Source organism: Nannizzia gypsea, genomic scaffold, assembly GCF_000150975.2.
Source record: "Nannizzia gypsea CBS 118893 supercont1.5 genomic scaffold, whole genome shotgun sequence".
Classification (NCBI taxonomy): domain Eukaryota; kingdom Fungi; phylum Ascomycota; class Eurotiomycetes; order Onygenales; family Arthrodermataceae; genus Nannizzia; species Nannizzia gypsea.
Window position 1 is genome coordinate 86,992 of NW_003345197.1, and position 27,451 is coordinate 114,442.

At 47.6% G+C, this 27,451-nt stretch overlaps 13 protein-coding genes across 13 annotated transcripts; 9 read left to right on the forward strand and 4 right to left on the reverse strand.

Moving 5' to 3' along the window:
• Positions 1 to 112: 112 nt before the first annotated feature.
• Positions 113 to 1,047, reverse strand: MGYG_05879 (26S proteasome non-ATPase regulatory subunit 8; the record flags this gene model as incomplete). The annotated part of the gene is made up of 2 exons (XM_003171284.1): positions 113 to 406; positions 475 to 1,047. The coding sequence occupies 2 exons, from the start codon at positions 1,045 to 1,047 to the stop codon at positions 113 to 115; spliced, it is 867 nt and encodes a 288-aa protein (XP_003171332.1).
• A 1,174-nt stretch (positions 1,048 to 2,221) lies between these two features.
• Positions 2,222 to 3,217, forward strand: MGYG_05880 (hypothetical protein; the record flags this gene model as incomplete). The annotated part of the gene is made up of 1 exon (XM_003171285.1): positions 2,222 to 3,217. The coding sequence occupies one exon, from the start codon at positions 2,222 to 2,224 to the stop codon at positions 3,215 to 3,217; it is 996 nt and encodes a 331-aa protein (XP_003171333.1).
• Positions 3,218 to 3,541: 324 nt separating this feature from the next.
• On the reverse strand, positions 3,542 to 5,411 carry MGYG_05881 (tripeptidyl-peptidase 1; the record flags this gene model as incomplete). The annotated part of the gene is made up of 3 exons (XM_003171286.1): positions 3,542 to 3,863; positions 3,924 to 4,208; positions 4,324 to 5,411. The coding sequence occupies 3 exons, from the start codon at positions 5,409 to 5,411 to the stop codon at positions 3,542 to 3,544; spliced, it is 1,695 nt and encodes a 564-aa protein (XP_003171334.1).
• Positions 5,412 to 6,574: 1,163 nt separating this feature from the next.
• On the forward strand, positions 6,575 to 7,351 carry MGYG_05882 (aflatoxin biosynthesis ketoreductase nor-1; the record flags this gene model as incomplete). The annotated part of the gene is made up of 1 exon (XM_003171287.1): positions 6,575 to 7,351. The coding sequence occupies one exon, from the start codon at positions 6,575 to 6,577 to the stop codon at positions 7,349 to 7,351; it is 777 nt and encodes a 258-aa protein (XP_003171335.1).
• An 874-nt stretch (positions 7,352 to 8,225) lies between these two features.
• On the reverse strand, positions 8,226 to 9,857 carry MGYG_05883 (hypothetical protein; the record flags this gene model as incomplete). Its single annotated transcript, XM_003171288.1, has 5 exons — positions 8,226 to 8,276; positions 8,458 to 8,561; positions 8,646 to 8,781; positions 8,889 to 9,413; positions 9,603 to 9,857. 5 exons carry the CDS (start codon positions 9,855 to 9,857, stop codon positions 8,226 to 8,228), a joined length of 1,071 nt encoding a protein of 356 aa, XP_003171336.1.
• Positions 9,858 to 10,224: 367 nt separating this feature from the next.
• On the forward strand, positions 10,225 to 10,983 carry MGYG_05884 (40S ribosomal protein S24; the record flags this gene model as incomplete). Its single annotated transcript, XM_003171289.1, has 3 exons — positions 10,225 to 10,301; positions 10,554 to 10,801; positions 10,907 to 10,983. The coding sequence occupies 3 exons, from the start codon at positions 10,225 to 10,227 to the stop codon at positions 10,981 to 10,983; spliced, it is 402 nt and encodes a 133-aa protein (XP_003171337.1).
• Positions 10,984 to 11,909: 926 nt separating this feature from the next.
• Positions 11,910 to 13,398, reverse strand: MGYG_05885 (hypothetical protein; the record flags this gene model as incomplete). The annotated part of the gene is made up of 3 exons (XM_003171290.1): positions 11,910 to 12,962; positions 13,021 to 13,128; positions 13,189 to 13,398. 3 exons carry the CDS (start codon positions 13,396 to 13,398, stop codon positions 11,910 to 11,912), a joined length of 1,371 nt encoding a protein of 456 aa, XP_003171338.1.
• A 2,682-nt stretch (positions 13,399 to 16,080) lies between these two features.
• Positions 16,081 to 17,663, forward strand: MGYG_05886 (peptidyl-prolyl cis-trans isomerase cyp6; the record flags this gene model as incomplete). Its single annotated transcript, XM_003171291.1, has 4 exons — positions 16,081 to 16,160; positions 16,241 to 16,941; positions 17,031 to 17,364; positions 17,387 to 17,663. 4 exons carry the CDS (start codon positions 16,081 to 16,083, stop codon positions 17,661 to 17,663), a joined length of 1,392 nt encoding a protein of 463 aa, XP_003171339.1.
• A 609-nt stretch (positions 17,664 to 18,272) lies between these two features.
• Positions 18,273 to 19,958, forward strand: MGYG_05887 (UDP-N-acetylglucosamine pyrophosphorylase; the record flags this gene model as incomplete). The annotated part of the gene is made up of 3 exons (XM_003171292.1): positions 18,273 to 19,013; positions 19,069 to 19,803; positions 19,878 to 19,958. The coding sequence occupies 3 exons, from the start codon at positions 18,273 to 18,275 to the stop codon at positions 19,956 to 19,958; spliced, it is 1,557 nt and encodes a 518-aa protein (XP_003171340.1).
• Positions 19,959 to 21,230: 1,272 nt separating this feature from the next.
• MGYG_05888 (DNA-binding protein HEXBP) lies at positions 21,231 to 22,073 on the forward strand (the record flags this gene model as incomplete). Its single annotated transcript, XM_003171293.1, has 4 exons — positions 21,231 to 21,282; positions 21,375 to 21,496; positions 21,556 to 21,765; positions 21,831 to 22,073. The coding sequence occupies 4 exons, from the start codon at positions 21,231 to 21,233 to the stop codon at positions 22,071 to 22,073; spliced, it is 627 nt and encodes a 208-aa protein (XP_003171341.1).
• A 1,147-nt stretch (positions 22,074 to 23,220) lies between these two features.
• MGYG_05889 (meiotic recombinase Dmc1) lies at positions 23,221 to 24,734 on the forward strand (the record flags this gene model as incomplete). The annotated part of the gene is made up of 9 exons (XM_003171294.1): positions 23,221 to 23,259; positions 23,318 to 23,354; positions 23,405 to 23,460; positions 23,519 to 23,614; positions 23,672 to 23,775; positions 23,846 to 24,273; positions 24,326 to 24,348; positions 24,432 to 24,594; positions 24,667 to 24,734. 9 exons carry the CDS (start codon positions 23,221 to 23,223, stop codon positions 24,732 to 24,734), a joined length of 1,014 nt encoding a protein of 337 aa, XP_003171342.1.
• Positions 24,735 to 24,952: 218 nt separating this feature from the next.
• On the forward strand, positions 24,953 to 26,015 carry MGYG_05890 (RRP7 superfamily domain-containing protein; the record flags this gene model as incomplete). Its single annotated transcript, XM_003171295.1, has 2 exons — positions 24,953 to 25,942; positions 26,004 to 26,015. The coding sequence occupies 2 exons, from the start codon at positions 24,953 to 24,955 to the stop codon at positions 26,013 to 26,015; spliced, it is 1,002 nt and encodes a 333-aa protein (XP_003171343.1).
• Positions 26,016 to 26,348: 333 nt separating this feature from the next.
• Positions 26,349 to 27,133, forward strand: MGYG_05891 (hypothetical protein; the record flags this gene model as incomplete). The annotated part of the gene is made up of 2 exons (XM_003171296.1): positions 26,349 to 26,634; positions 26,730 to 27,133. 2 exons carry the CDS (start codon positions 26,349 to 26,351, stop codon positions 27,131 to 27,133), a joined length of 690 nt encoding a protein of 229 aa, XP_003171344.1.
• Positions 27,134 to 27,451: the final 318 nt, after the last annotated feature.

Here is a 27,451-nt window from a genome sequence, read left to right on the forward strand (position 1 = left end):
AGGGAAAATAAAACCGTGATATCAAGGTCATCGCTAAACATATAAAAACAAAACCACAGTAATATTCGCAGCTTGGATCTAGAGGTGTGACATCAAAAGTGGTATCTGAGTTTTAAACTATGGTTTCAAGGTCCCTAGCGTATCCGATTGTATTCTCGATTACGGATCCCGTTGTTAATGTAATTTCTTTGCCGGCCTTCTGGGGAGTATTCTGCTCCTCCTGTTCTTGTTGACTAGGGAAGTATACCCGTCCATCTTTCAAAGTCCATCCCCGTCCTTTAGCAAACTCTACAACAGCACCTTCGGAGTCGAGGAACAATAAATTTTTGGCATTAGACACAGGGAGTGATGGATAGGCCTTTTCAGAGCAGTCGGCAATTTCACTTCGAATAGTACCAACAAGGATCTATCAACCAAACATTAGCATCAATGGCCCAGGCCAGAAAAAATAGAGCAAGGAAAGGGTGGATATACCGATGAAAATAGCCCGAAGTCTTCCGATGGAACTCTTTCTGACTTAGTTTCACGCCAGACTTTATCATAGCTGCCTTCCATCAAGCTCCGCTCCAGTTCAACGGGGTACTTAATGAACGGGTCAGTCTCAACGGGGTGGCCTTTCAAAGATGCTTCCACCACGAGGCCTTCCAAAACAGTGTGGAATTCAGTGTTGTTCCCCATGCTTAATAGCAATAGCAAGTAGAGACCGGTGATCTTGCTTCGTTGGCTTGTCTTTAAGTTTATCTCAGCCTCCTCCGCGAAGGCTGCCTGTAAATGTCTTTCAGTGTCGTAAAATGGCTGTAGTTGCTGGTAATACCGGGTAAAGGAAGGGGCATCTTTTTGGCGTATTGATGTGATGGCGCCTAGCTCGAGGATTTCACGAGCAAGGGAGATGAGTGGATGAGGAGTCGAGCTGGTGGGAATGAGGGCGTTTAGCTGGAGAAGTGCACGCTTCGCACGAGTTAGGAGCGCGGCCGTTTTATCCACATGCTTCTGATCTAGAGTCCGGTGCAGGTCTCGAATGAGAGCACGGAGCTCTTCGTAGGCCATGACGAAAGAAGGTGGCAGAGGCAAGCAAATGGCAAGAGGAAACAACAAAACAGGGCTATGGCAGTGCTCCAGTGCTCTTTGGTAGAATGATAATGTGGCAGCAACGGGCTGGTTGGGCGTTTGTTATGCTGTTTGGGGTTATCAGTTAAATGAGACTGGAGATGATACCATCCTCAAACGGAGCTAGGTGTCGGCGGCTAAATATTTATCCTTGCCGCGCAGATGAGTCACGTGTTACAAAGGCTGTGCCGTGTTTCGTGGCTTGGACCAACTGCTTAAAATAACTTTCTTACCAACATTTGCTTTCAGCGCACGTATGAGTAAGAATAAGTCAGGGGGGTTGCTCATTTCTTTGACGACAATAAGAGGCGTCATTATGCCTGTGGGCGTGTTCCCTGCACAATCTCCGTGCCGAGCGCTGCTTCGGACGTACCATGGCGGCTGATTATTGACGCATCATCGATGCTTCCCAACCTCGCGGGCTGGTCGTTGGCCCAAGGAGATCCAGAAGCTGTGACTTGACAATCTCTGGCCTGAATCTCAGCGTCGACCCACTAGCCAACACTTTGGGCCACTTATCCTGCCTTTGCATTCGGCGACTGCTGGCTGCTGACAATGTTTCGGCTTGCTAGCACCAACAGTTGTCTTGAGCGATACCTGATAAATGCCGCCTTGATTACAGGTCAGACATTGTTACAGCAAGGGTGACAACTGAAATGAGCAGAAACTTCTTTGCGGAGGATGCCAAACAGCATTCCGTGATCGTCGATCATGCCTGCTCGTGTTATGCAGCTAGGTTGATCATGTTAACGCTCCAACCACTCATGCTTACTTTTCCTGTTGGAAAAGTAAGTAGAATAAATCTGGAGGATTCATGCCTAGTCCCGTCAAACCCGAAGTGGCTCTTGGCATAGTTTCAATTGTGGTACAACGCCAATGCCATTCTGCTCAGCCTTTCTTGTATCGAATTGTTTTTTTTTTTCTCTCTTCCAACGGATGCTCGAGTTGTACCCAGGCCAGTTGGTTAGGTCAAGGGAGATGAGATATATATAAGAGTCCATCCTGCCTCCAAGAGTGATATTCCCCAGGCTTCTATTGCAATCATCTCTCCTCATCCTCACACTCACACTCAAACTCACAAGTCCCATCTGTCTAAAATCGTCTACTATTCACAATGACTTTCGCAGAGTCCTTCCTTCAGGGCTTTTCTACTGTACACAACTCAATAGGGTACAAAAAAGGATACAACTTCATTCTTTGGTTTATATTTGCTGGTGCTCTCCTCGGATTCACGCTCGCCCGTTTCTCATTCCTAAACTTTGATATCTTTGAGAACGATTCCGTTCCTGGTCAATGGTATTTCACGCGCATGGGCCGCGATAGAGTCGGCCTCCTCTTACATCTTGCCGCCGTGCTACCATGTGGCATTCTTGTCATCTTCCAGTTTATTCCGATAATTCGACACAAGTGGATATTGTTGCACCGTATCAATGGCTACATCATCTTTGTCCTGCTTTTGATTTCACACGCGGGAGCGCTTATGATCATGGAACACTCATTTGGCGGTGGCGTGGACATCCAGTCCGCAGTGATTACGGTGGTCATCGCCTGTACAGTTTCTTTCTGCCTTGCACTCTACAATATTCGCTGCAAGCAACTCGAACAACATCGCGCTTGGATGCTACGCACTATGTTCTACATGGGGTGTATCATTACCATCCGAATCTGCCTCATAATCTCCGCTTCTATCCTGGGTGCCCTCCCAAATCTACGCCACGACGTGTGGTCATGCGATCAAGTCCAGTTCACTTTCCTAAATGGTGCTTCAAATGCTGTTACTGCTTCCGAAAAGCTAGCAAAACTCTTCCCACAATGCACCGCACCAAATTCTACAAACATCATGGTTCCAGTCCCGGCTTCCCTTAACTTAAGCAACCCTGCCTCAGCTGGTGCAGCGTTCAACCTCAGTTTTGGTACAGCTATCTGGATATCGTTCATGCTCCACGCCCTTGGTGTCGAAATATACCTCCGTCTTACCCCTAAGGAAGCAGAGCGCCTCCGTCAAATTAGTTACGAGCGTCAACTGGCTGCTGGTTTCAAGAACCCAGGTAGCGCAGGCTTGGTTGTTGAAAAGCTAGGAGACGCCGATCCATGGAAGGGACCCGTTTAGGAGAATTTTTCTTACTGTTTATATTTCATATGTGACAAAGGTGGCGAAAATGTTGGCTTTCTGTTATTTGATAATTAGATCAATGTGCATGATTAATGAATTTCAAATTTTGTATTATATGGATATATACGGAGTATCAAGAGCGCAATATTAACTACCCATGGCTACCAGTTATAAATTTTACTAAGAAATTTTACCAAGCTAACCAAATAACTAGTTAGTTAACTAATTAGTCGAAAACATTTTTGTAGCATACTTCATATTGTTGCATATCAATAAAATGAATCACGACAAAACTGCTGACCATAAAACGTTGCTGCCAGGCTATTCCATATGCTGGACTATCTTAGCTAAAATTTGAAAATTTGGGGTTCCAAGTCCAGTTACCGGGTCCCAACCTTCGGTAGCATTCCAGCTTGCGTATGGCACTATGGGTGCGGTTCCCCCAGCTGAATTATCACCAATACATCCTTTCGATCCTCCATAAACAATGTCTGTGAAGCCCTTTCTGCCCTTTCCGTATATAAAAGGGTTCAAATAGCCGAGAACGGGGCTTGTTGGCGCGCAAGCGGATGGCATTAAGGTTGGCAATAATGGCGGCAAATGCAGGAGCCGATGCACTGATAGAGTTAGCAAATATTGATATCTAACATTGAGGTGACCTATTATATTATACCCAAAAGCGCCATAGGAACTGGTGTCTTACCTTGTGCCCGATACCATCATTACTTTACCGTGATCATACACTGCAAAATTAGCTCCTTGGGCCGAGACGTCAGGAATACCACGCCCTCTCGGATTATATAACCCTTCCCACTGGACACCGAGTTTATCCAAATAACTCTGAACGGCATGTATTTGATATCTTGGACGGGAATGGCGATCAGAAAATCCGCCGGATGAGAAATCGATAGCTTGCTCGGGATTCGTTCTAAAAGTTGCACCAACAGATGTGACAAACGGGCAGCGTTGGATTAAGACGGGGAACTCTCTTTTCGCCGTTTGTTAAACAAGATGAGCCAACACCACTATCTCCGCTGCTAAAAATAACTGAGACGCCTCGGGCCCCTAATTGAGCAAATAGGCTGCAAGTAGCGCGGGAGAACCTCTCAGGCACGCTCTGTTCATTTTCTCCATAAGAGGTCGAAAGCACTGCAGGGAGTTTCTCCTGTGGTAGGCCTAGAAGGTAAAGTAATTGATCCAGGTATGGTTCGTTAGAATTATGCTCTTGGTCAGGTTGATCGAGGTCCGGAACCAGAGGGCCTCTGCCACCTGTTGTATAAAACACTGCTGAAGCGTTAGAGAGCCCAAGAGCATAGTCGATGTCCAGACTCGCTTCAATGCTGTTTCTTGTCGAGTTTTGCAGATTCTGGCCCTTTCCGATGTGTTCCACAGAGAAATTAGCATCCTTAATTTCCGGTGCATAGAGCTCAATGAACTTGTAGAAGTCGCTATATCGGGCGTATTGGCCCAGATATCCCGAGATTCCAATGACATTTCGGCAGTCACGTTCGGCTATGTGATCTCCCATTTTGTAAAGCTCTCGTAAGCATTTTGGAGTTATTGTGACATTGCAGTTCTTGGTTGAGTTGCTAGATGGGTGGATAGTTTCTAATCTTGCGATCGACTTGCCATAGTTCGTTGGTTTCCCAAACTTCGTCGTTGGCTGGACCATGTAAACATGGGGGACCAAGTGAGCTGGAACGGAATAGTTTAAAGTCCTGATTATGGAGACTCTGGGGTCTTGTAAATCATGAAAGTGATAAAACCGGGCCTTGAGCATTTTTTCAGCTTGCGAAATCGAAACGACAAAATGTATCCAGTCTCCATCATTCACAATTGACCGCTTGGGTATGCCTGAGTCTTTAAGCCAGGATAATACTAAGTCAGAGGTCTCCAAGCGTGGCCGGAGAAGCCGTTTCAGATCCCTTCTGGACAGATGTTTGCCATAGCTTCGATGTCCTGGAGTTGAAATGTCGAGAACCATTTGCTCAAATACGTGAGCGTTCCGCTGCACAAGGGCCAGGTTCATGCGCACGGTGGTGTCAGGGGATGGAGGTTTTCCCTGAACCCACCCTTCGGGAATTCTGGGAAGTTCCTCAATAGTGCGATGGGTATTTGGCAGGGCTACTACCACGCCGAGTAACAGAAGCATAATAACATGGTACCGTCGCAGTAGCATCTTCATGGGCATCTTTAATAAGTGTGTCTAGAGGTATTGGCCAAGCTGAATGCAGCCCAAATACTTACTATATAAGAGTATAGGAAGTATAGACCTCAAAATCACATATTTTAGGGATAGCAGCTCCTTTTTATCATAGTGCAAGTGAGGGGTTGCTTTATTGTAACAGGGCGGTATGCAAACTTATATCTACTGCATTCACTATAAAAAACGGTTGTACCTGTGGCACAGTAGAAAAAGAGAGACTTACATACAGGATGTGAAACCCCCGCTTTGTCCATGTCGTAGTAGCATGTAAAGCGGAGAGGAGATCATTATTTCCAGCTCATAGGTTTAAAAACTATTCCATATTGTTATTGTATCAAATCTGTGGTAACAATATGCTAGATTAGCTAGCCTCATAGTTCTAGCAAGCTAATCAGTCTCAAGAGCTCAAGGGGTAAGTAAAGTTTTTTATAACAGCCTATATATAATGGATATGGTGGTCCATTGGCTAACTAAGGCTCCTTAAGTAAGAATTAACAGGCTATTTTTCTAACAAGCTGTATAGAGAAGATCAGTTCTAGCTATTTACCTTTTGATTAGACCGTAGGACAGGGATAAGTGATCACTCCCTGTATATTAATTGGATGGAGTGTGATCGATCAATACTGTCTATTCAGCGAGTTAAGTGATTTTAATTAGCCAAGGAAGATTCCTTTAAGATAACTAATAAGTTAACCTTAAAAATGACAATTCACTAGTTAATTAGTTAAGGTTAATCAGCTAACTAGTTAACTATGTAAGGTTAGCAAACTTAGATAATGTAACTAGTTTAAACTCTAAACTAGTTAAAACTGACTAATGGCGATATTAATATGGAAAGAATGAAATGGCAATCCTGCAAGTGTGAAAGCAAAAATATTCATAGATATCTATTCAAATAAGAATGAACCAGCATATCGAATCCTACAGCAGCCACAAAGATGATCTGAGCTTATTACCCTAGCCATAAAGGCGGCTGTGCGGCCCCATCAGGCTGATAGTTAGTCTACTGCCAGTACACGCATGATAAATCACTATATATACCCGGCATCCCCTCACTTGATTACTTTTCCTCTCCCTTCCCGTCTGGTAACTGAAATTTTGGAATATCCTCCACACAGCGTTTTAAATTTCTAGTTTCTGCGTCTGCAATGTCTTCGAATACCGTCTATGTTATCACTGGTGCCAGTCGAGGTGTAGGCCTTGGCCTTGCCCAGGCGTATATTGCCCGCCCCTCCACCACTGTCATCGGCATCGTTCGTAATGAATCGAGCGCTACTGCACTTCTAGAAGCTATGGGACGGTCACCCAAGGGAGAGAATAGCGTTCTTCATGTTGTTCATGTTGATTTCTCTATGAGAACCACACCACAAATCATCCGCAACCGCGTTGATATTGCCGCGGGCAATTTAAATTACGTCAACACCGTGATATGTGCTGCGGGTCATGTCACTACTGTAATGCCGTCGGTTGAAATGACTGCCGAACATCTCCGTGAGTGCTTTGAAATCAACACTATTGGGCCTTTGATGGTTCTCCAAGCACTCCGAGACCTGTTGGAGAAGGGAAATGGGGCAACGGGATTGCCGCCAAAGTTTATCGTTCTCTCCTCGTCTATGGGATCCATTGGGCAAATGGAGCCTTTCCCTGGTGGCGCCTATGGCCCAAGTAAAGCCGCAGTCAACCACATTACGAAGTCAATTCATCTCCAGATGGCTCAAAGTGGGATTGTTAGTGTAGCTCTTCACCCCGGATGGGTGCAGACGAAGATGGGCGAGTTTATGGCCAAAGCATGGAACTATGAGGCGGGACCCCCTGACACTCTAGAGGATAGCGTCAAAGGTGTTATTGCTATCATTGATGAGGCCAGTCGTGATAAATTTTCTGGGAAGTTTGTAACCCAGACTGGAGTGGAAATCCCGTGGTAGTTAACCACCGAATGCCAGGATTGACTAGTTATGGCTTACTACAATCAATAATATATAAACGCGTCAGAGTGTTTCCAACTTGGGCGGGGAGACCATGAGCCAACTATGCTTGGGGTGTCCTGCTTTGACAACAGTAGTAGATAATCGTTGATATATGTACAACCAGCAAGTTTTTAAATTTGTCGAGTGAAGGAAATCCTGATTTAGCCTACGTTCCATTTTTATGCTCGTTAACTTAGGTAACTAGTTAGTTAACTAGTTGGGTGCTTAACCTTGAATTTCCCAGAAACGGATGTTGGACTTTTGAGAGGTAGATATCACACCGCAAGCTACCCTTACACCAAAGGCCTTGAACAGAAAGTGGACCATCTGCTTAAACTAGTTTGTTGATGGTAATTATGTGGTGGCCTGAAATATTGCTACTCACTGTATCATGATATGGAGCGTGCATAATGTCTTGTAAAACGATGTACATATGCAACATAAAAGAAGGGGTAAATCGAGACTGAAAGGCCGTGTAATAAACTAAAACATAATTATATGTGCTCATATGTAGTACTGGCCATCCCTGTATGCAGGCTTTAGGGGTAGATAGTTCCGTTGCTCACAGCATGCCAGTGATACATCAAGGACGTTTAGTGTGTGTGAGAAGCCGTTGAGTAAAGTATAATGGGACCCTGAGCCGTAAAAATAGTTAGAGGCAGAAAGTAACTATAGCGCGTGGGAAGTACGACATAATAATAACTAGTTACACCAAGGGAGAAACAACGGGTTCTATTTTAAGCAATTACCATGCATTGGACATTCCTTTATTCCTATGGATCCGATGAAATAGAAAACATGCAGTAAGAGATGTTAAGAGACGGGAGCATGGTCATTCGTATAATGTCTTTATATGGAAGTTGGTGAGGTTGATAGCTGTAGGCTAAAACCTGTATTGAAATCCAGTAAGTCGTAACTAGTAAGGCGCATAGTGACAAATGGTAGTAAGGGGTAGCCAGAGAGGAGACATGTTACATTTTCATGAGCAGACATGCAGCAAAATCGTTGTGGTTGTGATGGTCACATAGGCCTCAGCCTAACGTGGTCGGGCGCAACGATGTTACTTTGTATATTAGTATCGGAGTGCTGGTGCTATGGAAAAACCCATCTTGGGCTTCCTCTGGCGGCGATTCAAACGTAACTTGGCAGGCCTGTAGGTTCGATGCCCCTGAAGCGAGAGACGAGCTGGGTCAGCAGACGTAACTAACCACACCTTAACGCTAAACTAAACAATGTAAAGAGCGGCTCGTACTGCAGGCGTTGAGGAACGCATTGAAAGTTTCCTGGTTACGAAGTGTGGCCGAGAGAATAAATTCCTTTAGACAATAGTTATCAAACAAGTCCTCCAGAGTCGATAAAAATAGGGGAATCAAGTCCACGTCATAAAGCTACGGGTTCGACGGACGGACAGCAATGGGAACGGTGCCCGTGTCATAATAATTAGTGATCTATTCAAAAGTGTTCTAGTAAAAGTGTGTGGTTCAACTATGCATACCAGGTCGGCGCCAAATGCGGTGTCAACAGGGAAACATCGTCCATTGTCCTTCGCATTATCGGAGTGCTGAAGTGGAGTACCCCATTCCCAGATAGAAGCAGTAATCTGCTTCGAATCCAGCTTGTTCCAAGAAATGCATTCTTGTATATTCGCAATCAAAGCTGGATCCCGATCTGTGGCCATTACCTTGCTAGCGCCGAGACACTTCAAACAGTACATGGATACAAGCCCTGTTCCCGCTCCTAGTTCAAGAACATTTCTCCCACTGACGAGTTCCTTGCCCGCTCGAGTGGAGAGAAATGTTCCGAGATGCAACGCGGCTTCCCAGGTCCGAAAACCAGTGGTGCCAGCGACGAGGATCAGGCCTCGATTTTCTAGCGTGATGATGCCCTCTTCGTGTCGCGTATCTAGTACCATAGGCGGTGTGTACTTGATGTAGGACAATTGTTGGGTTTGTTCAAGCGGTGACGGTTTGGGGCGAGAAATGAGAATACCCCAGCTTGCCATGAGATCATCTAGGATCTCCTAAGAGTAGGAAAAAGGAGAAAAGAGAAAATCTCCATGGTCAGGGTCTGAGTTGCAAACCAGCGAAGCGCAGAAGCAACCGAAATAGGAAAATGGGGATTTGTTTGTGCAAAAGATATGTAGTATTTGTTAATGCATCAGGAAAGGGGAATATGCGTGGGAAGAAAAGGGGGTCTGTGGACTTCGTACATCCTCCTCAGGGTCGGTGAACGACTCTTCAATTTTTGATAGGATTATTTTGAGAACCCGACTACGGTAGTTCAGCGGCGGTAACGGCCATACTGTGGCCTCGCAGAACATATTTTGGTTAATCCATCGTTGCACCTGAGGCCTGAGGAGTGTGCTGCCTGGTGGAAAACGCAGGCGTTGCACCTCGACGGCCTGGAAATATTGCGCAGCGAGTATCCTAAGGCCAGCCGCTTCAGCAGGGAATATCGATGCCATGGCTTAGACTGTCTCTCCTCCGCTGCAGTCTACCTCATCGTCTGGTCACCAGCCAAAATGTCCTCTATCGTCTCTTTTTGCGTCGTCGTCGTTGGAGTTTTGTCAGCTTCGACAGAAGTCCAATGTTAGGTCGCGTTGCTGACATAAGCCAGGCTAACCGCGTCTGGCTGGCCCTAGCCGAGAACCCACACCATGCATCAGCAAAAAAATCGAAATTAAACCATCGAAAGTTCGATGACAGCGACAAAAACATTCGACCGAGCAATCGAACAACGCCTCCCATCGACCAACGCTGCGCGAATCTTCGTCGTTCTGAAGATTCTGTTTAACGTCCACCGGAGGCCCTCTCGCATCACGCTCCGACACCATGGCTGACGCCCCCGTTACCCTGCGGACTCGCAAGTTCATCCGCAACCCACTGTTGGGCAGAAAGCAGATGGTTGTGTAAGTGATTGATTTTTGGATCCTGATTGCCCTTTCTTTTCGCACCCATACCCCCCGCGCAGTCGACAAATTCGCTTGAAGTGATGAGGAAGATTGCAACAGAGAGAAATATCAGGGGAATATACATGAAAGGGGACGGATATAGTGGTAGAAGGATAGGCGGGGGGGTCTCTGAGCGACGGCAGATTGCGCATTTGAACTTTGCATTATAGGATACAATCAGCTAACGAAGGTGTGGTATCTGGGAAACAGTGACATTCTTCATCCTAACCGCGCAAACATCTCCAAGGATGACCTGAGGACGAAACTCGGAGAACTCTACAAGGCCAACAAGGACCAAATATCAGTATTCGGCCTCCGCACCCACTATGGTGGTGGAAAGACCACCGGCTTCGCTCTCGTTTATGACTCCGCCGAGGCCTTGAAGAAGTTCGAGCCCCGTTACAGACTCGTTCGTTATGGCACTGTCGACAAGATCGAGAAACCAAGCAGAAAACAACGTATGTTTCCGTTTCGCAATACCCTTCCTCAATATTTTCATCAGGAGGCCGCCTTTCCCCATCGTACACAAGCTTTATACTGACACTTCATTTTTCTCCTAACAGGCAAGAGCAGCAAGATCAGAGCCAAGAAGCTCAGAGGAACAGCCAAGGTCAAGGGTGTCAAGAAGGCCAAGAAATAAGCTACTCGCTGACGGCTGTGGGTTTGGTGGTTGGATTGGAGTCTTGCACCTTGAAATTTGCCTTGATGAACAGCACTTCTCCAGAGTTGCTCGACATTATGTGTCCCGAGACAATCAATGGTGTACGCTAGCTACGAATTAAAACCAACGGGTGGGCTTACTTAGGCGGCGTCACCAGATGGATAATTAAATTCAAAAATGTTTCCATTCTATTTGATATTCATCTTTGCTCCCATCTGCCTGGATGTCATCTACAAAAAGCCCTGATAACTTAAATACCTGAACTTGAACAGGTGGACTACTATTTTATTGCTGCAAGCGCCTGTGCTATTATTCTCAGCTGATACGAGATTACTTAAAAGAGACGCAGAAATGAATTCAAGTATTAAGGGACAAGTATTCCTTATCCGTCACCACTTCCAACCGCATTCAAGACCCCGAGAAAAAAAATAGCTTCAACTATGACACGCGTCTGAGTACATGTAAAAGCACTCAGTAGGATCGCACAAAAAGAAAAAAAGAAAAGAAAAAAGAAACAAGAAAGGAAGAAACAATATCGTGGAAGATGGAAGAACAGGCTCGAATCATTATTGTAAGTAGGCGAACGGTATTCGCCTGGGAAAGAGAAAGGAAAAGAATGAGGGTGAGGGTGAATCAAACCAAGAATCGTCTCAGTCACAATACCTATAGCAATTCCTACCCCAGAAATTGTGCTGTAGTAGGCGGTCTTTGTCTGACGCTCCACAAGTAACAAAGGAGAAGGCAATGGATGTTCGGAGAAAGCACGCATCGGGGCTCCATGTCTTGGGGTGGTAGAATAGCCATACAATGTATGGTGAAGAAAGGGTGGGGCGACACCACGCTACGTATATGTAGTCATGAAGAAAAGGATGCGGCAAAGGACCTCCGTCAAGGTTGTTGCGAATTCAATAGCAGCTTGAGGTGCCTGATGTCAAGTGAGAAGAGACAGCTACTTTATCCGCCGAGTATACGGTACCTGCAGATATCGTGTATTGTGGCCGCTGGTACACTTCACCACTCACCAATATTCCTCCCGATGGTCTCGTTTGCCCTGGCCGGTGGTTGCGGCTTGTGGAATGGATATATTCCGACACGCATGTATTCGTGGAACTTTGGGGCCTGGTGGTCTTATTATTGGCGTGTAACTCGGGGTTGACAGGAGTATCAACAACTTCATTGACTGGAAAGGGAGCAGAAGAAGTAACGCAGGTTTGAAGACCGTTGGAAAGTGGAATATATCCAAATCCACAATTAACGGGGCTCGGCGACAGCTTGATACCGATAGCAAGAGTTGTAGGGGTGACATTGCTCGTCATGGCCCGTGTGCTTTCGCTTTCAGTCGCCAGTTGGTATTCTTGTTTGTATGCAACAGCTGTGTTTGGACACACAGCCAGGCTACTTGAACCGGTGGTGCCTTCCATAAGAGACGCAAAGTTATTGTTGCGACTAGTTGTCGGCTTAGGCAATGTTCTATCTTGCCCCAAAGATAGTGAGCTCATGAATGGAAAGCTCGGCGATAGCGAACCGCTTCCGTCATGGTCGGGGTACGCCGCTCCATTTGTGGGATCTACCGTAGTTGGCAATCGCCAGCTCCTTGTTGGAGCGGAAGTTCCACAGATAGCACCCGCTCCTGGTCCAGTAGAACTTGGAAGAGCATAAGAGGGAAACGGAGAATGATACGCTCCCTCGTCCCCGTAGCCAAATGGATAGTTTGGGGAGTAAGAGGGGGCTCTGTTGGCCAGGGAGGATTCTGGAGCTATTCCATATTCAAGTCCCGGGTGCATCCCCGAGTATGCTGGTAATCCATGTGAACCACCATGAATTGGGGGAGGATTTCCTCTCAGCATATGAGCATCACAAGCTTGTTGCTGTTCGCAGGTCCCTGGGGGACTAGAATTCGAGAATGGATGAACCCAAGAATCATAGCCTGGCTTCGCGTGAAGTGTTGAAGAGTTGACCTACATCGAAATCAAAGTCAGAGTCATGGTGCATTTCATCTCGATGGGGTAGACTAACTCGTAAAAACAAACAAGTTGTTGTTCCAGAGCTCTTACAATTCGAGCACGCTTGGTTATTGCCAAGGTCGCCGCTGCACTTTATTTTTCTTCTACGGCACCTTGAACACTACAGGGGCTCGCTGTCAGTAAGTAGGCATATGCATAGTAAGAGCCAAAGGTATCATACCGCGACTTGGGTGCGGCGCCGTTGGCCAGTCCCGTTGGTTTTGCCTTCGCAATCCGCACGTGATCGGGTTTGGACAATTTTTCCACACGGAGCACTTTCGCTTTCCTCCCGTTTGAGTTTCGTGGCCGAGTTCTTGGTCGGGCGAGTTTGCCGCAAGATTTTTGTCTCCTCCTCCTCCTCCTCCTCGCGTTTATAGCAGGTGTTGTCCATGGCCTGCAATAAATAACTGTCAGTGGTGTGTTGTAGAGTGGTTACTTGTATAAATCGGAAGGTACTCGGCATTCCACTTGGAGTATCCAAGGTTGCTTTCAAGCCAGAGACAAAAGAGTGAAGAGAATCAAGGGTTATGTCAATGAGGGTAGTTTTAGTGTTGGGGTTGGGATATTGTTCTTCGGAGACCATTGGTAGATGCAGAACTTCTGGGGGCAAGTGTGTTTTAAACCCAAGGCAACACGCCGTGTCCTCTAGATAGCCTTGGTGGTGTACTCCATCATACCCTTGTTCCAGAACATATCGATTGACGGTAAAGGAGTAAGTTGGCTTACCGAAGTTTGCCTAGCGCCCCAGAAATTGTTTTGAAATTTTGTAGTTCAACTACAGATTGGAAGTTGTATATCGGTTTGATAGCGCCTGGCTTCTTTATTGTGTTCCACCAGAGCACTGTAGGTCCCCGGTTGTACTATGCGGCAGGGTCTCAGTGGGTATAAAGTAACATATGCTTGATGATTGACAAAAAAAGGTAGAAGAATAGAAATGTGAGATGGTGTCACAGGGAGATGTCACACGTTGTCAAATTACCTTCTTGGTACTTAACGAATAACTGGTTTTGTATAGAGCAGGATGGGGGAAATGGAATTGATGCGGGAAGGAAATATGGAGCAAAGTCCTGAACTTCACTCTGGGCCATGCCATCTTAAGTACCTCCCTACTTACTGTAGGCAGGGATACTAAATGGTTCATATTCTGTTGCCTTAAAGTCGAAAGACAAACAAACAAGAAAAAGAATACATGAAAAGCTCCTTTCTTCGTTTGGGATGAACGATGTGGTTTGAGCAAGTAACCGATCAGGGCGTTTGCCATCAAGAAATATATGTATGGGTCTCCTAAGAAAAGGAGATGGACTTGAATGAGGCATGTTTGCTAACATGCATGGTAGCTGCTCCTATTGGTCGACTGCCAGGACAGCGCCGCGTTAAGACTTGTGGGAGAAGCAAACATCCTCGGACTCTAGTGTGGAGTGGGGAGCAGCACCCTTTGAGTGACCCAGGGATAAAAGTGTGGTGTTTATCACTCCGTTTGATTTTCGTTTCATCCTAATATCGTCGCCGTCCAATTGGATCGTTTCCCCTTACAATACTGCATGGACAACCTAGGCCTCGTATATATGAACATAATCAGCCTTGCGAACTAGTTATTTTGAGCCTGGGAGGGCTGTTGGTATTGTTATTTCTTAGCGTCTGAAGCAGATAATATTGCCGCAGGGCCGTTTACAGGATCCAACAAACCGATATTGTCCACTAAGATCGTGCGGTCCAGAGAGTCATTCCCACTGTGGTGGGGGTTATGCGCCCTGCTCAGGATACAGCCCCGGGAAGCTGCACAGGATACGCAAGGGTCCAGTTCCAACATAGGATTCTAGAAGGGTGGGCGCTTTTCGTTAGGGTATATGAAAAAATGCGGAGAGCGGTCCACAAGCAACCCGACACACCGAAAGAATAATCATGCCTTTCTGGGTGCACGAATGGAGCGGATTCAATATCAACCCTTTCTGGTAGAGGCCTGCGCCCGAATTATTGCGCGAGGTAGAATGGATCCACTCAAGGTGAACACCGCTTTGAAGCCACTGTCTATACGCGGGATGCCCTAACCCGCAAATGCTGCTCATCAGTCACAATTCCAATCTTCTGGAAAGCCGTAGAAAATGTGTCAAAGACCATATCAAGCCAAGTGGCTTCCTTGTCACTTACGCCAGCGCCAACGGAATGAGGCATACATAAGTATAGTGTATACCTATCCTGGATACTGCTGAGTGGGCACGAGGCCTGATACTGTCTAGCTCCATAACGACTTTCATCCCCGTATATGTACAACATGGAAGAAACACACATGCAAGTCATGTAGGTTGTCCAACCCCGGGTGGAAAGATTAGCATTTCACGGCATGCTGATCAACGCAGAGGTTATCAGAGCTCCACGGGCTGATCATATTAGAATACTAAAATTAAACAGGGCAGTGGGTATTGCAGTACCAACAGTAAGTTAGATGAAGCTCCGATGCTTTAGTTCGCGGGTGGAACTGCACCGAGAGGCTGCGGGAGCTCGTTATAGGTTCAGCCAGCAGGCATTTTACATATTTCCAACGGAACGATCAAAGAACCCAGCCACCGTTACGAGCACTCTCACAGCCTCTGGCAATATTGTCTAGTGACCTGACAAACGAACCCTTAAGCAAGCAGTTGGCCTGAATAGGAGAGGTGATCAGACAGCATGAGAGCGTTGTTGTAATTAGGACTGCCTAAGCAGTCAAACGGACCCGTCGCCATCGCTGTTGGTCTTGGGGGTGGCAACATTTGCTTCTCGCCTGGCCGATAGATATTTCTGTGTGTCTGTTGTGTCTGTTGTGTCTGCTGTGTCTGCTGTGTCCGTTTGTATATGTGGGCGTATGTATGTACGCGGCGGATGTAAGAATGAAGTTAGGAACTTCCTCTTTGGAACAATGGAGAAGCAGAGTCGCTTACCTAATGTTCACGGCGTTACGGTAAATCCGTAATAGACTTATGTAATCAACAACAACGTCCAGGGCTCTCGGCAGGTTGCGTCCTTGCATCCGTTAGAGGGAGACGAAAGAGAAAAGTAAGGATACTGACGAAGTGATAAGCACGGCGATCCAGATATGAGCGTGCTTCTCGAAACCTCTCTTGGAGACATTGTTATTGACTTGTTGACCGAGTCTTCTCCGCGGGCATGCGAGAAGTAAGTGTTGCGCTCCTTTAAATGAAAGCCTCTTAAAGATATCAAGCAGCTGAGATGGGAAACTAAGAGCTCGAGGTTAGCTTCTTGAAGCTATGCAAAATCAAGTACTACAATTTTTCGCCTATCCACAGCGTTCAGAAAGGATTCTCGTTTCAAACAGGCGATCCGCTAGGCCCTGACTCTCCAGAGAGCGATGGCGGAAGTTCAATATGGGGTGTTATCAATGGGCCTTCACAGAAAAATTTCCCGATACGCTTTCCACCGAAATTGAAGCATTCTGAGCTTGGGACAGTGAGCATGGCCACAGTCCCAGCGGCAAAAGATCCAGATGAGCGTCTCGCCGGAAGCCAGTTTATCATAACACTCGGTGATAACCTGGACTACTTGAACGACAAGGCAGTGATATTTGGGAAGGTGGTCGAAGGATTCGACGTCCTTGAAAAGGTTAACACTGCCTTTATTGATGATAAGGGGCGGCCGCTAAAGGATATTCGTATTCGACATACTGTTGTTCTTGATGACCCTTACGATGACCCTCCTGGCTTCCAGGAACCGCCGGAAAGCCCTCTCCCGACCAAAGCTCAGTTAGCTACTGTCATGATTGCAGACGACGAAGATCTAGATCAGGAGGTTGACGAAGAGGCATTGGAAAGGATACGCCGAGAGCGTGAGGCCCAGGCACAAGCTTTGACGCTTGAAATGGTTGGAGACCTTCCGTTTGCAGAAGTGAAGCCGCCCGAGAATATTCTGTTTGTTTGCAAGCTTAACCCAGTCACACAAGGTAAACTCCCCCTTATCTCATGAATAAAAGTATTTATCCCTACCAGCCATGCGATTATTTGACTAATCTCTAACCTGCGTGATTATTAGACGAAGATTTAAATCTGATATTTAGCCGATTCGGCAAGATCTTGTCCTGTGAAGTGATACGAGATAAAAAGACAGGCGACAGCTTACAGTACGCCTTCATCGAATTCGAAGACCAAAGGGACTGTGAACAAGCCTACTTTAAGATGCAGGGTGTGTTGATTGATGATCATCGTATTCACGTGGACTTTTCGCAGAGTGTATCGAAGCTATCAGACTCGTGGAGAACATCAACGAATGCCAAACGGTCTAGCCAAAGAGGTGGGTTTGGGGGCATATCTAACCTAGAGAAACGACGCCAGTACCGCGCAGCAGACACAGGGGATCGTCGAAGCAAGTATGGAATGGTATTTGATAAGGACGACATACGGGGCAAAGAACCTCCTCATTCCTCAATGTGTCGTCAAAGAGATCAGTCCCGAAGCTGCAGCCGAAGCCGAAGCCCTACGGGTAAGCATCGTGACAGATCTCCCAGACGGCGTGATGGGTATGACAGAGGGCCACGGCAGGACAGGGAACGACGCAGGAGCCCTCGCCCAAGGCATGATGAGTGGGACTATGGTCGTTCACAGAGACGGCGGTGAAGCTGCCCAAGTTAGCTGTACTATTAACGCCGCAGACTGGGATTATGCCTAGCCTCCTGCACCTCGCTCTCCCAGCACGAATTAACTACATGGCCTGACGTGTCAATCCAACTCTACCCTTCATAGGTAGGCTCTTTTGAGCCTGAGAATTCAAGACAATTTACCTGAAGATGATGAGCGCTGCCTACGTAGAAACACCTCAGTTGGAATCTTGGCTGGAAAGTGGTGGCATAGGTAGGTGGTTATCACGCGTTGGATGCAGGGATCCAGAGCCTGGATTTTGGTAGTTGATGTGCAAGAAGAAAAGAGCTGCTAGGGGATGAGATGTAGCTATAACATAAATATAGTTTTGTTACAGTGGCTGGCATGGCTGGATCTTGGTGGGGGAGAAGATAGTAGTTAGTGGGATCCAATTAGCAGGAGAGAACCTACCAATCCACGGCAGCGGATCAAACACAGCCTGCAGAGCAAGAGAAGCTGTGGACTAACGAGCGTGCTGAGACATCCCTCCTCACCTTGCGGAGGGAGGTACCTGGGTACATGTAGTAAAATATATACAAGACTCCACCCCTCACCTCTGCCCACTACCATCTACAACCCACCACTACCACCAAGTTTGACCCTTCACACACCCAGAGCACACACATATAACACATACAAAATGGCTGCTGCTGTACGAGATACCGTCACGAATCTAATTGGCAAGATAGCGGGCATGGGAGTCCAGGACGCCCCGCCACGCCAGCCCTCCACTGAGGAGGTTGCAGAGCTCAAGAAGAAGTACGAGCAGGCAAAGCAAGAACAAGTGTTTGCCCGCTTCGACTCCCTAAGTTCCAACGACCAGGCCCAGCTCTTCCACCAGCTCTCCTCCTTTGATCCCGAACACATCAACAAGCTTGTCAAACGGGCCAACGCAGACGCTGCCAGCGCCCTGAGCTCCAGCGAGCCCAAAGCCCTCGAGCCGCTACCAGAGAGCTCAACGGCATCGATACTCGACTCCGACCCTAAGGATTTAGAAAGATGGTACAGCGAAGGCCTGAAGCTCATTGGCGAGAACAAGGTTGCTGTTGTGCTTATGGCTGGTGGCCAGGGAACAAGGCTTGGGAGTTCTGACCCCAAGGGATGCTTCGACATCGGCCTCCCCAGTGGGAAATCCCTGTTCCAGATCCAAGCTGAGCGTATTGCTAAGCTGCAGTCGTTGGCGGCCGAGACATCGGGCAAAAAGGACATTATCGTGCCCTGGTACATCATGACCAGCGGGCCAACTAGAAAGGCAACTGAGAAGTTCTTCACTGAAAACAACTTCTTTGGACTTAGCAAGGAGAATGTCACTATCTTCAACCAAGGCGTTCTGCCTTGTATCTCCAATGATGGAGAGATCCTCCTCGAGAGTGCTTCAAAGGTATGTCGTGTCTTGTACTTTTTCTACAAACACAAGCTTATCCCGATTATTATAGGTTGCCGTTGCCCCTGATGGAAACGGAGGTATCTATCAGGCTCTTGTCAACTCTGGCGTCCGGGATGACATGAAGAAGCGCGGAATCGAGCACATCCATGCCTACTGTGTAGACAACTGCCTTGTCAAGGTGGCCGATCCCACTTTCATTGGCTTTGCTGCCTCCAAGAAAGTTGACATTGCCACAAAAGTTGTGCGAAAGCGCAATGCAACCGAGTCCGTTGGTCTGATTGTCCTCAACAACGGCAAGCCAGGCGTTGTAGAATACTCTGAGATCGACGAAGCCACGGCCAACGCCATTGACCCCAAACAGGCCGGTGTCCTTAAGTTCAGGGCAGCCAACATCGTGAACCACTACTACTCCATTGGCTTCTTTGAGTCGATTGAGAAATGGTCCTCTGATCTACCACACCACATCGCCCGCAAGAAGATTCCTTTCTTCGATACCAAGACCGGCGCGACTGTCAAGCCTGAGACTCCCAATGGAATTAAACTTGAGCAATTCGTTTTCGACGTCTTCCCACTTATCCCGCTTGAGAAGTTTGCTGCCATCGAAGTTAAGAGAGAAGAGGAGTTCTCCCCTCTCAAGAATGCCAGAGGCAGCAAGGACGATAACCCAGACACCAGTAAGAAAGACATCATGCAACAGGGTCTACGCTGGATCAAGGCTGCTGGGGGTGTCGTCAGCGAAGAGCATACCGATCAGGGCGTCGAAGTATCCCCTTCCATCAGCTATGTATGTCATATACCCCTTTTTAGTAGTCTGCCCCTAAATATGCTCCTGCAATAACTAACCTCTCAATTAATTAGGGCGGCGAGGGCCTTACTTTCCTCAAGGGCCGTACAATCAGCACCCCTGCACTGATTGAGACCGAAGGTGACAAGGCATAGTTTTGCTGAGCTACGGCTAGAACAATCCTTGTTCCTTACAACCATTTTTCATTGATTGAGCGCGTCTAATCTTTAAATACACGAACAAAATATAGTCATTTCCAGAGGAATGGTAAAAAATAATCGTGGTATCACGGATATATACACTCTAGCTGATAGTATCCGTTTTATCTACCTAGGTATACACATAAATTCAACTTATCATCTATCAACATTTCCCATCTTTTGTCCCCCTTTCGTATGACTTAGTTATGCTTCGTCATTGGAATTGAATGACTAATAATTCACCTGATTACTGCCAAGCTTTAAATAATCTAACCATAAAGGGAAAGGCGTGAAGTTCTCCTGGGCTTTTTTTGCTTCTTCGCTCGCTTTCTCGCCTTCAGCTTGCTTGGTTAAAACTGGAACGCAAACGCAAGTCGAGGACGAAGACGGGTACGTCAATTGTGGTTCGGAGGGCTTGAAGCAGCTGACGAAGAAGAGCTGAGGAGCGTGTGTTAGGAATTCTGTGAAGGGACAAGAAGAGAAGAGCTGTGAGCAATCCTTGACGTCTTTTCGTCTCGAAGTTCCTTGGTTTTTAGTCCAAGCTCGGGGGACGTCCCCTTTGGCGACTCCTGTGGGACTATTGCTGCTCTGTGGAATAACGATGGGCCTCATGGACCTAACTGTTGATATGAATTACCCCTAGATTTTCCCTCAGGTCTATTCGGCTGGTGGTTACGAGTCTTCAGGAGGGATTTGTTACTATTATTTGTTGGAAAGTGAGTGTGCACTTCCAGGTTTCGAAGATAATCTTCACAGGCTGAATGTTCCTCCACGCCCAAAACGAACCTTGCACTACATATTACCCCTACCACTAGCTACTGATATACTTATATATTCTTGCTGCAATCCATTCACATGCTTGTTTTATAGCTTGAGCTTTGCAATTTCCGCAGCTCTAACGGGTGTTCTCTAGGATGCTGTTGTCTCGACGTGCGTGCTACAAATGTGGCAATATAGGTCACTACGCTGGTTCGTTCCTCGATTAAATCGCAGTCTCTCTATTCTTTCGCAAGTATGCAGTCATTAACTGGTAGTCGACAGAGGTCTGCTCCTCTTCTGAGCGGCTCTGCTACAATTGTGAGTTCATATTCATCCAATAATGCGTATATATCCTATGCCTGCCCCAGATGGCTAATAAGCTGGATGGCCTTTCACTCGTGTAGGCAAGCAGCCCGGTTGGTTTTAAACGCATTGCGATACCCTCGACGTTTGACTTGATCTGACAGGATGTCTCTAGGACACGAGTCCAATGGTTGCCCGCGGCCCCGAACAACAGAAAGTAAGTATCACCATTCCAGCATTATCCAAGTTGATATATCAATGAAACGAGACAAAAGAAACATAATAAGACCAGTTTCTAACATCCCATAGCGAAACAATGTTATCATTGTCAGGGTCTAGGTCATGTCCAAGCCGACTGTCCTACCCTCCGCTTGAACGGCGGCGCCTCTAATGCGCGCTGTTATAACTGCAACATGCCTGGGCATTTGGCTGTAAGTTGCAGGTTCAGAACAACTTGTCCGCGTACCTTTATTCTAAGCGTTATTCTCAGCGAAATTGTCCGTCTGGCGGCATGCAACAGCAGAACCCTCAGCCTGTACGAAATACAGGTCCAGCCCGTGGAGCATTCAATAATGCCGGCTTCCGAGGAGGGTCTGCGGGGTATCCCAGGGCTGCAACGTGCTATAAATGCGGTGGCCCAAACCATTTTGCCCGAGATTGCCAGGCTCAGGCTATGAAGTGCTATGCCTGTGGAAAACTGGTATGTCTTATGATCTCGACAGCTATATTTACCATTTTACAAGTACTAACAAAGTGTTTTTTCAGGGTCATATCTCCCGCGACTGCACCGCTCCTAACGGCGGACCTCTAAGCTCTGTTGGGAAGGTCTGCTACAAGTGCTCTCAAGCAGGCCACATTTCCCGCGACTGTCCTACCAACAACCCGGATATAAAGGTGCCAGCTACCGTTACTACTGAAACCACATCAACGGTTATCCCAACCGTGGAGCCTTCTGTGGAGGCTCCAGCCGTCGCAACCGGAACTGTTACCTCCACTGCTACCGCTTAGAATGGAATGCAGGGGTAACGAGACAAAGAGGAGCACAAGTTGAGCTCGCTCGGGAAGACTCTACTCCATCCTTAAACTCTATTATTATGTTCCACGCTTGGTTATATGATTCCTAGTATAATCTTCCAATCTCCCCCTTTTTGGTTCTCCCGGCTGCGCTCCTTGTTACTTTTCAAATATGTTGAGCATTATCTCTTTTTCTTTATTCTATTATTATTCCCGTTTTACTTATCCCCATCATTATCCCACTCGTTTCCTATTTCTACCATGTATACGACCGAACAAAAGTTCCACGACGCCCTAGATTCTATGGCCGGATTTACCATCACGCTCACGGAAAGCGAAAGATACATCACACACACACCCCACTAATGAATGGCGTCGAATTTGTTTGTCAAGATATTGGCGGTTCCATGTTACGTGCTATCGGGGAGGAAGCAGAAAACGGATTCGAACTGGGAGCTCATTCCTTCCCGTCTGAAGAACATTGGAAACGGAGATGGGCAACCAAGACAGAGAGGCCAGCAAGCAGGGGGTGACACATGCATAGCCGACTTCCAGGACGTTCTGAGAATTTGCCGGGCGGCTGAACTTGACTTCTCATCTTTCAAAAATAAAAAAGGGGCTTTAAACACCTGGCGCGGCGAGCTCATTCACTATTCGTTTCCATTTCATATGCATAGGTTTTGGTTTCGTCTTATTTACTTATTATTATGGTCTGCGCTTATGAAATATTCCCGATCTTATGTTGGAAGTTTCCTTATTTCCGCTGTCTAACCTGCAATGCGCCATGTTCTACTCAATTCCATCTCGTATATATATTACTATCGTTGGACGGGCTAGTTAGGTCACTTATGCCGTTGCTAATTGGTATCATTTCATTTAACAATCTTGAGAATCATCAGCCTCTTTCAATCTTTCTTGTATTACGGCTTGTATGGGTGGTTTCAAGGGATGTCGTCTCTATATCCCGATTGGGATGGCGGTAACCGCGCCCTTGTTTTCCCCCTCACGAGAAGAAATCCTCACTTCATGGTTCTTTTCTACGCGACATTGATCAAGTGAATCAAGCTCTAACATATTGTATCGAGTTATATTCAAGTTATAAACGTATATCTCCCTGCGACTTTACAAGTGCAATAGCAAGATGCCAGCATCAACAACCAGTGACAACGGGGATGAGGATGTAGGTGGCTTCTTCTTGTGTCTCTCATGGGGCTGTTCCTAACAAACTACGTGTAAAGGATTTCATCATTGATATTGACGGCATCCAAGCCCATGGTCTGAAGGCCTGTCTGAGTCAAGAGTGGAACGTAGCTGACAGTAGGAAGGCGTGGGAGCGGCCGATATCACGAAGCTGAAGATCAACGGCTTCTACACTGTTGCGGTAGAGAGCCACCTGAAGACCCAAACACCTACTATCGAGGCTAACTTATAATATCCAGTCGGTTCACGGAGCCACACGCAAGACCTTGCTGAAAATCAAGGGATTCAGCGAAGTAAAAGTCGAGAAAATCAAAGAAGCCATCCAAAAGTGTCAGGTATGAAATTTGGTCCATGCAGTATTTTTAAACAGGTTCTAAATGGCAGCACGACAGCCCTCCGCCTCTGGGTTCATTACCGCCATGGAACTTGGGCATCAGCGGAAGCGGGTAGTAAAGATCTCAACCGGTAGCAAGCAGTTCGACTCAATACTAGGAGGGTAACCAATCCGCCATTAATCCTTGCTTACAAGCGAAGGGGGAAACCAAACTATGCTGACAGTTCAGTAGGGGCTTTCAGAGCATGAGCATCAGTGAGGTATATGGGGAGTTCAGGTGCGGCAAAACGCAGCTTTCACATACAATGTCGGTGATCGCCCAGCTGCCCAAGGACATGGGCGGTGCAGAAGGGAAGGCGGCCTACATTGACACAGAGGGCACATTTCGGCCTGAACGTATCGCCCAGATCGCGGAACGGTTTGGTGTTGACCCGGACTCAGCACTGGAGAACATAGCGTATGCGCGAGCTCTAAACAGCGAGCACCAGCTAGAGTTGCTTAACACGCTGGCCAAAGAGTTCGCAAGCGGCGAGTACCGACTGCTTATCATTGATAGCATCATGAACTGTTTCCGGGTGGACTACTGTGGTCGAGGGGAGCTTGCTGACCGCCAGCAGAAGCTTAACCAATTCCTGATGAAGTTGGCTCATATGGCAGAGGGTATGTAGGATTGAAGATAAAGACGGTGAAAGAAAGCTAACTTTAAGCCTAGAGTTCAATGTCTGCGTCTTGATGGTGAGAAACATAGACAGACACCTGTCGAGCAGTTCATCTACGCACATTTGTTGAGTTAGCTAACTAACCGGTGTGGTCAATAGACGAACCAAGTGCAGAGTGACCCAGGCGCGAGTGCTCTATTTGCAGGAGCCGACGGGAGGAAACCTGTGGGCGGCCACATCCTGGCCCACGCATCGACGACTCGAGTTCTACTGCGCAAAGGTCGGGGAGACGAGCGAGTCGCAAAAGTCCAGGACTCCCCGGGTGAGTAGTCATCCAGTCATCTGCAGTTAGAGAAAGATAGAGGAGTGGAGTAACTGTACTGATGACAAACAGACTGTCCTGAGCGCGAGGCGACGTATGTGATCACCAACGGCGGCATCAACGACCCTGAGAAGGTGTAATCTATGTGAAGTCTATGCAGTGACGTTTGATGAGTTAGTTCGGGGATGTGGTGGAAATTTTAGCCGAGGAGCTCATCGTGTAAAACTGCCAAGCAGGGTCAATTATTTAGTTACTAAGTTACCGAGTTTATCGATATAAAAAAAGCTGTTCTCCAAGATATGAAGAACTTCTAAGGTACCAGCCACGACTCAATTAACGAAGAAAGTAAAAAGGAAAGATGGCGACGAGCGTGGGAGGATACAGTGTGCTACCAGTATTATTGCGCAGCAGCAGCAGCAGTAGCAGAGACGAGAACGAGGCCACGCACTACCTATACATCCAAGCGCATGCACCACGGCTGCCCGACGCCGACTCAGGACGGTCGCTGTTCGTGGTAAATGTACCGGTAACGAGCACAGAGAGGCACTTCCGACACCTGTTTGGCACTCAGCTGGGCAGCGGGCGGGTCGAGCGAGTCCAGTTCCAGCATGATGATGCAGCCAGCAGGAGGAGCAAAGGGACAAAAGAGGACACAAGCACGAGCAACAGCACGAGCAACGAGATGAACACTAAGAAGAGAAAGAGGGGCGAAGAAGAGAGCGCAGAGGAGTACGAGAGCCGCCTGTCGACGATCAAGCTGCCACCAGCATGGGACCGGCCCTTACGACCCAGCGGCTCGCATGCGGTAGTGACCTTTGTCGACCGTCCGAGCATGGAAGCCAGCCTGAAAGCGATAACCCGACGGAAGAAGTCCAGCAAGAAGACAACAACAATAACGTGGGGAGAGAGCATAGAGGACTACGATGACGAAGACAAAGACGACAGCAAGAAGGGCGTATATCCTCTAGGCTCTGCGCGGTATAACAGACATGCCCAGCTGAGATACCCCAGCCGAAGCGAGCTCCTGAAGAGCGTGAACGAGTACATGAGCGTGCTGAGCAAGGCGGAAGAAGCTCGCGAACGAGAGGCCCGACGACGCGGCAACGTGGTAGACGAGGACGGCTTTATTACTGTCACGCGAGGAGCGAAGAAGGCGGTCGACGCTGGCCGGGAGGAGGAGATGCGTGAACTTGCTGCTCGACAGCGGGAGAAGAGCAAGGGGCTAGAGGACTTTTACCGGTTCCAGATGAGGGAGAAGCGCAAGGAGAGGCAGGGCGAGCTGCTGCGGCGCTTTGAGGAAGACAAGAGGCGGGTCGAGGAGATGAAGAGGCGACGGGGCAGGGTCGTAGTAAGTGTTATATTTTGATACCTTTACTGTCTTGTCTATCTGCTAACATGACTGCTGCCAGCCCGAGGAGTGATGTAAGTCTTCTGTCCTTTTCCTACCGACTTCTACCACTTTTATGATGAGCATGCTGGGGGCCAGAGGAACACTTCGGTGCCATGTCTTCACACCCAGCCATTCTATTATCTTCTCAACTTCTCTGACATCTTCTTATATCTCTTACTCTCTCTTACTTCTATGTCTAGTTCCTCGCTAACTAGTCTTAGTCATCATTGCATCACCACTCTGATACTTCTCTAATTCTACTTCTGCTCCTACTTCTACTTCTACATTACTTTATCTCGACTACTTTCTACATCTTTATCAATCTATTATGTCTGTATAAGCACCTGCCTAGTAAGCCTTGGGAATGGTCGACCTCCCGCAGCAGCGCCAGCACGCCGTCCGCCCCGGCTCGAGCAAGGAGGCCAACCTGCTAGCCTGGGTCGAGGCGGCCGTCCTGCGCATCAACCGGCGCCACGCAAAGAAGTTCTCCGGCATGCAAACAAGGAGTGAACCAGGAAACGAAAGAAAGGAAAAGGAAGAAGAAAAAGGAGAAGAAAGAGAAGAAGAAGACGTGCCTGGCTACGAGTCCTTCAGCGAAGTGGCTGCTGACATCGAGCGCGTCCTCGACGTCCTCTGGGTCAGCAACACCCGTAAGCTCCATCTATATACTGTTTATCTAGTTACGTTACTGTATATTCTATGCTATAAAAACATCAAGCCGTCTAACCAAGTGCGAGCAAAAAAGCAACCATCCAAGTGCCTTACATGATCACCCTGGCCGGGCTGGTCGACAGCTACCTGCGCGACTACGCCTGGCAGGCCCGCAGCACCTTTGCCCTGCTCGACCGGCTAGATGCGATGCTGGCTGCCCTTTTGGCGGCTGACGAGGAGGGAGAGAGAGTAGAAGGAGGAGGAGGAGGAGGAGGAGGGAGGAAGAGGGTGAGCATGACGGAGCGAGTGAGGATCAAGAGCCTGGTCGAGGGAACGCGAGTGACTGTGTTTGACGTCAGAGACGAAGCAGCAGAAGCCGACGACGACGACGAGGAAGACGACGAAGTAGACGCAGCAGTAGAGGCAGAAGAGGCTGAGGTCGGCCGCTGGGAGATGGCGGCAGCGCGGGTCTACGAGAAGTCGCTCTCTCGTCTGTAGCACCAGTACTTCTTCTTTCTTACTTCTTACCTATCTAATGCTCTCTCGCCATCGCATCGCCATCTCTTCGTCATCGTCATCGACATCGGCCAAACCAAGCAAAGCAGCGCAACTAACAAACTAGCCTGAAGACAAAGTCTGGTTCATCCCTCCCTTTTTTTTTTCCTTTTAGTCAAACTAGTTTCGCACTCGCTTGCTTGGGTTCTTCTTCTTCTTCTTCTTTTTCCTCCCTCTTTCTTCCTCTTCCTCTTCCTCTTCTTCTCTTTCTTCTCGCTAGTTAGGTTAGTTCGGTTTATCATCGGTCCTTTCGACTGCTGC